The following is a 9,087-nucleotide window of genomic DNA, read 5'->3' as shown; positions in this document are numbered from 1 at the left end:
CACGAGCTGAAAGCGTGAAATCCAAACGGTACCAACCAGCTGAAGCAGCTGCTGCCAATCCTGTGCTTATTTAATTATTTACCAGGCAATGGTTTGATCCTTTTTCACTTAGGCTTCAGCGTTGAACAATCTGAAACTACCCTCTGTTTTCTTCCCTACCTACCTTTGCTCATGATTATCTTCAAATTTCCAGTTGACTATTTTGTCAAGTTTGATGTTATTGATGAGTTGTTGTTGTTGTTGTTGTTGTTGTGTTACCTTTAATAGTTGGCAGCCAACTGAAAAGGTGCATTTCGCAGACTTTAGCTCCGCCTCGGTTGCAGCCGTCAACTCTGAACTCTCGTCGATCATCCAGAGGAGGCGCAGCTATAAACAAAATGTTAAATTAGTATCTACTTCTCTTATGGTTCGATACCTGTAAAAGCATAATATGCATATGTTTCCTTTAAGGCAGGGGTGGGCAAACTACAGCCCGCGGGCCACATACGGCCCGTTTGTCTTTATAATCCGGCCCGCCAAACATGCAAAGTAATATTTATAAAAAATAAAAATGTATATATATATATTTTTGCCCTTATGCATTAATTAAAACATATATTCAATAGCCTATATTTGACAGAAAAGTTGTATTTAATTTGATATTATTATTATTATTATTTTTTAAATTTTCACACCAATGATCGCGGGCTGGCCCTCTCTGGCTCCTTGCCTGGATTCGAATATGGCCCTTGGAGGAGAATATTTGTCCACCCCTGCTTTAAGGTGTGGAACATGGATCATGAAACGCGAGTCCAGCCCGATAATCGATGGTCCATACCTAATTCCATTCCATGCCATGCCATGTTAGGGCAGGACACGAGCGTTCTGCCATAGGAACCAATGTACTTTTAGCTCCTCCAAAAATCCTGTTCCACTAACTTTTACACATAGTTTGGATTGTGTTTTAACAGACACTTTGTTTAAATTCTATACAATATAATCAATTAATGTTAAAAAGTGTCACCATATTATAATTCAGTAGCACTTGAGGGCCAATTATGTTGTAATCTAATGTGCCCTCAAGTGGCCGCTAACGTGAACTGCACTTAACAGGTTTTCTGCCCATCAAAATTTAAACCGTACACAGTAAAAATTACGGTCTGTGATTTAAACAAATAATGTATAAAGAGGACTAAAATCAATGTCAAGAATAGTTTTCTACCATGTATTTTTTATTTTCTTCTTTTAAAATACATGATATGATTATTATTGTAAATGTTTAGTTTGTCGTCTTAACTGGGTTTTCACTGTTACATTTTGATTCATTGTCTGCTATCTTAGCCAAACTAACAGATTTGGAAGTGTACAGAACTTAACAGATGATTTATTTGTCTTGCCTCCGTTGTTCACAGTGTTAATGACTCTCTGGCGCAGCCGCCATCTTGGGACGTCAGCTAAAGTCACTCCTGACGACCATTTATGCGGTTCTGTTCTTTCTGCGCCTGGAACTGGAACCACGGCTCTTTAAGTCTGGAACGAAATGCGCCTTTACGTCGCTGCGTCACTTCCGGTTGATGTAGAATTTTCATAACATCCAGTGCAGTTCAGGTGAAACGCTACAGCTTTTGTGGATACATTCTCCTCGGACTTACACAGAAACACAATGTCTGACACGGTAAGATCCACTTTTATGGCACCATGTTTGCTTTACAACACGTCCAAGTCTCTTAATTACTCTCCAGTTCGCGTGAGCTTGCGTTGCTTGTGCTGTGCTATCGATTAGCTTTAGGCCTATCGTTGTATTATTAGCATAGCAACATGTTTTCAGTGGCTTCTGGTAAGTTTTGAACAATGGCAAACTGTTGTATTGACTTGAGAAAGCAGCTATTACACCGTATCAATTGATACTTAAAAAGCTTTTGTAAATGTGGCTGTTATTTTATGATCGCTACTCAAATATTTTCCTGTTGAAAACCTTTCTTTTCGTTCATCAGAGCAATTGCTATGATTCAACTATTTTGCAATAATCTTTAGTACAATGCCCCTTCTGTGTATTTATTTCGTATTGTTTGCCTCCAGGAGGAGACTAAACCGTCCAGCCAGGACGGAGGGGACAAGAAAGATGGAGAGTACATAAAATTAAAAGTTATTGGTCAGGTACGAGGTGATAGTGTGTACTTTACATATTCAGAATGTCACGGTCTGTTTCCGTCACATCTGAATCTGCCCTTCAAAGACTGTTCTATTTGTAATGCTCCTCTAACAGGATAGCAGTGAAATCCACTTTAAGGTGAAAATGACGACACATCTAAAGAAGCTGAAGGAGTCGTATAGTCAGAGACAGGTAATGATTGACTCTTTTTTAAACATTTATATTACAACAGTACTATTACTATTATGACTACACAATAAAGTAAAAAATCGAATTGGGATTTTCCTGACTACTATTGCGATTGTGTTTGGATGTGTGATTTATGTTTAAAAAGTCTGGTTTTGTTCAGAGTGCACATTGTAAACAGTAAACTCCTGGAGCATTTGACGACTGAAATAGTAACTGATAAACTAATACAAGAATCCCATGCATTTATGAATGTGATTGTTGCGGTCTAAACTAGAGATGCAACAGTTTTTCAATAAAAGACTGGATATTTTGTTCTTCTCACAGGACATTCTATTTTAATCATTTCAGCTTTTGTAATTTGGCCAAATATTATGTCTATATTATTATAGTGATTGCAGATGGGAGTAATATAGTTTTGTCATTTTGTATTCAAATTAATTGGTAAGAATTACACATACTGTATTAAATGTTGCTAACATGTGATTATTATTTTCTGTGTTATAGTTAAATCTTAACTGACTTGTGTGTTTGTCTCAGGGTGTCGCAGCAAGTGCATTAAGATTTTTGTTTGAAGGGCAAAGAATTGCAGATAACCAAACTCCAAAAGAGGTAAGCAGTAATTTAATTCATATATTTCTTTTTTTCATGTTTGTAAAGCTTTGGGAGCAAGTATATCAGAGGAGAGAGAGCAAAAGATGCACCATTTAATCTACTTGCACTTCTTGTTGCAGTTGGGAATGGAGGACGAAGATGTGATCGAGGTTTATCAAGAACAGACTGGTGGACTCTGGAATGATTAAATTTCCCCATCACTTTTTCCCATTTTTTTCATAATTTTGTATTTTATTTTGTATGTATTACGATGTACATTTCTTTATTTTCAAACCATCTGCATCAAACCTTCTTCAGTCAAGGGTTCCGAGTTTGGACAGAGAGAGAGAAGTCAAAGGGATAAATCAAGCAATACATTTTGTTTTTCTCAACAACATATTTATAGGACAATTCTTCACCTAACGGACTGTAGGCCTGGACTGGAATAGAAATGCTTTGCTGGGGTGCTTCTTTTTTTGTCCTAACTTCTTGCTGGAAGAAATTGTCTGGTTAAGTCATCAGGATTGCTACAGACCGTAAAGTCGGCCCACTTCACTGGCAGATTTTTTCCCCCATATTGTTTTACTGTGCTGATTATTTGGACAAGATTTATAGCTTTTGTTGGCTTCTCATGTTTTAAAAGAGAAATAAGTTGAAGTAGGTCTGGGGTACATAGTTGAAAGATGTATGTCCAATGATTTACTTGGATTTACCCAAACAAGGTGGAACATAATTACAAAAAGCCCATGTTCTGGGAATCCAAGTTGTTGTTTTGGTAGCGTTTAAAAAAAAAAACATGGCTTTTAATTAACATTCAAATAATAATTCTTACTTCCTGGTTGCTCCTGTTTCATAAAGCCCGTTTCTTTTGCTGGTCCTCTTTTTTTAAACGGGTCAAATGGCTGCTATAGTTGGTACAATGTTTGAGCTTTCCTTTTCAACAACTTTAACTATTAAAATAACATTGTAAATCTTTCCCATAGCTGTGCCCATAATATTCATTCTCTGGTATGTTGCCAGATTTTTTTGGGTTTGTTTTTTTGTAAGTTTTGGAACACACTTTGAAGCATTGGAAGCAACTTTCTTCTTATACATTGATTTTAGTTTAGATTATGGTGTAACCTACATATTTCAAGGCATAACCCAATTTCTCACCTGACTTGCAATGTTGAGCTATATGTTGAGCTTGTTTTGAAAATTGTGATGATGTAAAAAAATTACAAAATCCATTTAAAGTTATATATTTTTCTCAATGTTTTTCTGTGTCCATTTGAAAGCTTTCTGGGAGACTTTGTACATTGTAAATTCCAATTTGGAGACTAGTGCCATCTAGCGCCATTTTTAACACACTGCATTGAATTAATTGTAAAAATCCATGTTGTATTAATAGTGTCTTCAAGTCTATGGTCGCTTTTTAACTGTATTACTTGTATATGTGTGTTAGTATTAGACAAAATTTCTCATGTAACTTTGTATGTTGTCATTTAAAAAAATCTAGATCTGTATTTTGTAGAAAAGGCCGCCTCAACCATTCCCTCTGTGGATTTGTTTAGAACCATCCTAAACTTTTTTTTTTCTTTTTAAATCAATCAGACGACTAATTGATCTAATCTTTCTTGTTTATTTTGCTAATGTTGTATACACATTTTAGTCGCTTTTTAAACTCTACCCTGACGGACTAATTTAGAGGGCTACTTACAATTGTACTTTTTTTGGTATTTATCTCTGGATTTCAAAGCAATATTGCCGAGAACTAACTTTGTTAATATACAAGATGTTTATATTCTGGCTGGTTATTGAAGCAAAAACCCAAGGATGACACATTTTGATATAGTTGAGGTGTTATATTCTTTTTTTGGACTCATTGTAGATGAATTTAATTCAATTTTGTTCCATTTTGGGTATTACTGGACTAACTCCAAATATTTAGAACTATATTCTAAAATGTCAGAATAGTAAGAACCTGTTTTGGGTCTGAAAATCTCCAGCGGAAAAAAGAGGATAACAATCACTTTAAATCATTTTCTTGTTAACCTGAACTCTGACTAAGTGCATGTTGTTGCAGATGGTTTGAAATCAAAGAGTTGTTTGTTCTTTTGGAATAAAATGTGTTAAAAAAAAAGCATCATCAAAAGTATTTTCAAAATGTACAGACTGATTGAAAAGGTGCAACTTGCAGAGATCTGTGGAGAGGCGTGCCTGCTCATGGGAAGCAGGTATTTTTGTCCACTGGAACATGCAAGGTAAGTTTAATGCCCCCAGTGGAACATTCAAGGCAAAGAAATATCACCATGGCGAAGTGGCAGAAGCATTATTGTGTACTTATAGCTATCCTTATAATTATTCTTTATTATACCTTTTATTGAAGACAGTCAGTGTGCTTGTTTATGAAAGAAGGGGCAAGAATCAGAAAGTTAAAATCAATCAGATGTTTAATCCCTGCCATTTACAAGACTAATACAGATAAACAGAGCGCTTACCTAAAATGTCCCTATCAAATGTGAGGCGTCTAATGTTTATAACATTCAGATATTAGGCGGAATATGACGGTTGACGCCTCCTTCCAGTTTTCTTCCATGAGCTCTTGCACACGTCTGTGGCCTTGAAGTCTGCAGCTGTTCCGGGAAGGTGTCCGTCCTTATCAGAGAATGTCTCAAAAGAACAGTCTAAGGAATAAAGTCTGGCGGTAATACAACACTCGGATGCCAACCGCCATAAAACAACAACAACAATGTCTCAAAAGGAGCAGGAGTGTCTCAAATGGGACAATAGACTATGTGTTGTGTGTATAAGGAGTTAACCCAAGTGTAACACAGTCTAAAATGAATATAGTTATACTTTTAATACAGTTTCATAAAATTAATATAGTTGATTATACAATATAGTAATGGTTAACATATTTAGATTCCCCTTCAAGACGTCAGAATTTGTCTGTCCCAATTTAGACTTAGTTCTTCTCACTAGACCAGTCAGCTCCTGGTGTGAAATTTGATTAAAAAGTAATCAAATTAAAAAGTAGTCTGTACGTTTTTCATATGCAACATTTGAATATAAAAATATTTGATGTTGTAATCATTGACTGATTGTATAGATAGCTCCACATCTAGGCTAAGTAGGTTTTAATGTTAAGATTCTCATGTTAGGTACAAATATTACTTTTCTGTAAACATTCTTAAATTGATCTCTATTGCCTTTCTAGAGAGTTCTTGACCATAAATACACTAAAGGATTTTAACTTAACCATGATTCATGACCAACATGATTCAGATGTAATTTGTGGGTGGGGGTTTACTTCTGGTCTTTTTTTTTTTTTTTTTTTTTTAATTAAACGACTATATTATTTTTTAGCTTTCTCATTAGAACCTTTTTTTTGCCTCTCCTTCAGTACTCACTCTCACCTCTTGATGTCATCAGGTGGTTTAAGTGCTCCTTAAAGTATGACAGGTTAGACTACATATTTCACTATAATGTAGAGTCAGAGCCTTGTAAACAATAAAGTCTGGTAGTGTAACACTTGGATACCAGCCGTCATGAAACACCATAGAAGAAGAAGAACATGATTATATTTTACTAAACAATTTTTCCCAATTTTACCATTTTGGAGACATTTATAATTGTTCTTCCTGGTTGGACATGACCAGCAATTTGACATAATTCCACAACTGTTACCCAGCAACCATAATACACATAAATTACACAATAATTTACCTGTTAATAAGGTTTTAAACTGTGTAAATGTGTCAGCTGTGTTCAAATTGTCCCTGTATTTTCAATGGCAGGTCGCACATTGATGACATAGATGGAGGGATTCTGTTTTAGAACTCCACTTACTTCCTGTAATTTAAAACATTTTTCTTTCTCCACAATCTGCAACTTCACATGGGATTAGTCAAATCTATGTTGAGGGTCAGGAAAGTTTGGAAAAGGATGCATATTTTTGGGATGTTTTATTATTTGTTGATATAATATAATAGATATAATAGTGTTAATAGTGAATTACCTGGTCATAATGTTTTGGATCGGTGCTTTGTGGTAGGGTTAAGACTAAAGCCTCATTGTAGGGTTGCGGTTAAGGTTAGGGCTGCTCTTAAGATACTTTTTACAGTTAGGACCTGGTTTTGAGTTTACTAAGACCAGCAATAGGGTGGGTGTCAGGAGTTACTTTAAAAAATATTCTTTAGACGTGGAAAAAAACAGCGCTAAAGTATAGGTACGCAAAAAATAAAGAATCTTTAAAGGAGAACTCAGTAACTTGTTGTTTCTTTGCTTTCGTGGCTCAGCAAATGATGTGCATCTTGCTTTATTCCTTCCCTCAACAATCCAAACAGTTTATTTACAGTAAAAAAAGTATATTATAATTAGGTCTATTTAAAAGTGTTGAGTGCTTCAATTTGCTCAGAACATTCGGGCTGTAGTAACAGGTAAATGTTCACAAGTCTCTCTTCTTAAAGCCATATGTCTTGAAACGCTGGGTTGTCTGTGCCTTGACTTCTCATTTCTTCTTTTGGTAGTTTGTAGGAAATGTTTATTGTTGCAGCGATGACTTGGAGAGCCACTCCCAACAGCCCCACATATATTGCAGTGCCCACCTGCTGTGCCTTTGGGGATTGTGGGAGTTTGAAATCAGGTGGGAATGCGATCGGCTGATTGGTCAATACTGCAGCTAGATTCCATAAGAGAGGAATTAGAGCTAAAATGGCCGCCAAGAGAGTCAACGCTCCACCAAGGCGAAATGCAAATCTTGTGAGTGATTTGATGCCAAAAAAGGCATTTCGTAAAGCGTAAAGTCCACATGTAAACCCGAAAAGTCCAATTCCTAAAGATATAAAGATACAAATTTGAGCAGTAGCAATTTCTGGAGGGGTAAATGAGTCTTGTAAATTGATAGAAGAACAATGCATGATCAAAAAGCCAGGAGAAGCGTCCTCATGGGAGTAAAAGCAGGTTCTCCAAATGCCGATCCATGCTAAACCAGAGGACACAGAGTAGGCACGCGAGATGATCCAGACACGCCACTGAACCAGGCCGACAGACATAGCCAACAGAATCCAGCCCACCAAGCCCAGAGGGAGAACTCCAAGCTGGCCATGAACCGAGTGAGCGAGGAACGGCATCTAGAGGTGGAGGAGAGGGCAAACAAAGATTGAAGAGGGACTAAACAAGGGCTGAACTTAACAAAGACTGAACCATGGCTAAACCTGAACTAAACAAAGCCTAGACATGGATTCAAGTCCTAAATCAGGTCTGTAATAGATTGAACTAGGCTGGGGTCTAACAGGAAAATTCTGGCCCCTGTGTACATATTATCTTGATGGGCCAGCACTACACTATCACATAGTTTTTACGGGTCTCTTCCCTCATCTGGACCCTATGTAAAGAAGTGCCCTTCCCTCCCCATCTAGGATTTTATCAGGTCTAAGCCAGGAGCTACCAATAATTCATTAAGGCCTAAGTGGCTAAACTAGAAGTAAACCCAGAGTTAAATCAAGTATAAAAACTACTCCAGTCTCAGATAACAATTTATAACAGGGACTAAATACGGTGGAATAATTTTAACATCCCACGCCCCCCAGCTCATGCTTTATGCGACCCCCACTTTGGGAACCACTGGTCTAAAGGCCTTTAGTTTTGGTTTATTCCTGGTTTTGTTTCAATTTAGTTAAGTTTCTTCTGCCTTAGTTCTGGTTTTGTCCTTTTTTGTACTATTGAAGTCCTGTTTTAGACCCTTTATAAACCTGGTTTAGTCTTGGTTTAGAAATGGGCTTCTAAACACACCTTGGATGTGGTTCAGCCCTTCCTTGTTTAACCCTTTTGGGTTTAGGTTTTGTTCTGATTAGACCTGGTTTAGTTCAAGCCTAGTCCAGATTTAGTCTTCCTTTGACTTACCTTTTAGCAGTGGTTGTATCCGTATGTTGTATTCTTGATCATTCTCCAAAATGAGAAATTCTTTTATCAAATCCACAATGACTGAACACTACGACTACACCTACGAGGTGGCCACAGCCTCCTCGTAAAATGGAGTAAATGATTGATGTTTTATGATCGCGAAGGGCTGAAGCTACTGTTGTTTGGTCATACTTTTATGCCCAATATTGTTCAAACTAAAATGTTCTCAGAGACCAGAAAAACATTAAATTTGGTCTAACCAAGATAAAGGACTAAAATGGGACTAAATA

At 36.8% G+C, this 9,087-nt stretch overlaps 2 protein-coding genes across 2 annotated transcripts; one reads left to right on the top strand and one right to left on the bottom strand.

The window, feature by feature from the left end:
- Positions 1-1,461: 1,461 nt before the first annotated feature.
- Positions 1,462-4,384, top strand: sumo1 (small ubiquitin like modifier 1). Its single transcript, XM_072435354.1, has 5 exons — positions 1,462-1,654; positions 2,059-2,136; positions 2,246-2,323; positions 2,858-2,929; positions 3,052-4,384. Exons 1-5 carry the CDS (start codon positions 1,643-1,645, stop codon positions 3,118-3,120), a joined length of 309 nt encoding a protein of 102 aa, XP_072291455.1. The 5' UTR covers positions 1,462-1,642; the 3' UTR covers positions 3,121-4,384.
- Positions 4,385-7,281: 2,897 nt separating this feature from the next.
- LOC140364731 (claudin-34-like) lies at positions 7,282-8,884 on the bottom strand. The gene is made up of 2 exons (XM_072451044.1): positions 8,798-8,884; positions 7,282-8,025 (listed from the first exon to the last, which is right to left on the bottom strand). The coding sequence occupies exon 2, from the start codon at positions 8,023-8,025 to the stop codon at positions 7,357-7,359; it is 669 nt and encodes a 222-aa protein (XP_072307145.1). The 5' UTR covers positions 8,798-8,884; the 3' UTR covers positions 7,282-7,356.
- Positions 8,885-9,087: the final 203 nt, after the last annotated feature.

This window comes from Eucyclogobius newberryi, unplaced genomic scaffold, assembly GCF_026437365.1.
Source record: "Eucyclogobius newberryi isolate DKJ021-1_F unplaced genomic scaffold, fEucNew1.0.hap1 SCAF_1, whole genome shotgun sequence".
NCBI lineage: Eukaryota > Metazoa > Chordata > Actinopteri > Gobiiformes > Gobiidae > Eucyclogobius > Eucyclogobius newberryi.
This window is presented reverse-complemented; position numbering and strand designations above follow the sequence as displayed.

Bases quoted from the DNA above. Each gene is read 5' to 3' on its own strand.
- sumo1 (XM_072435354.1), top strand. The intron at 2,137-2,245 runs GTACGAGGTGAT...CTCCTCTAACAG, and splicing joins AATTAAAAGTTATTGGTCAG to GATAGCAGTGAAATCCACTT. The intron at 2,930-3,051 runs GTAAGCAGTAAT...TTCTTGTTGCAG, and splicing joins ATAACCAAACTCCAAAAGAG to TTGGGAATGGAGGACGAAGA.
- LOC140364731 (XM_072451044.1), bottom strand. From the start codon at position 8,025: ATGCCGTTCCTCGCTCACTCGGTTCATGGCCAGCTTGGAGTTCTCCCT.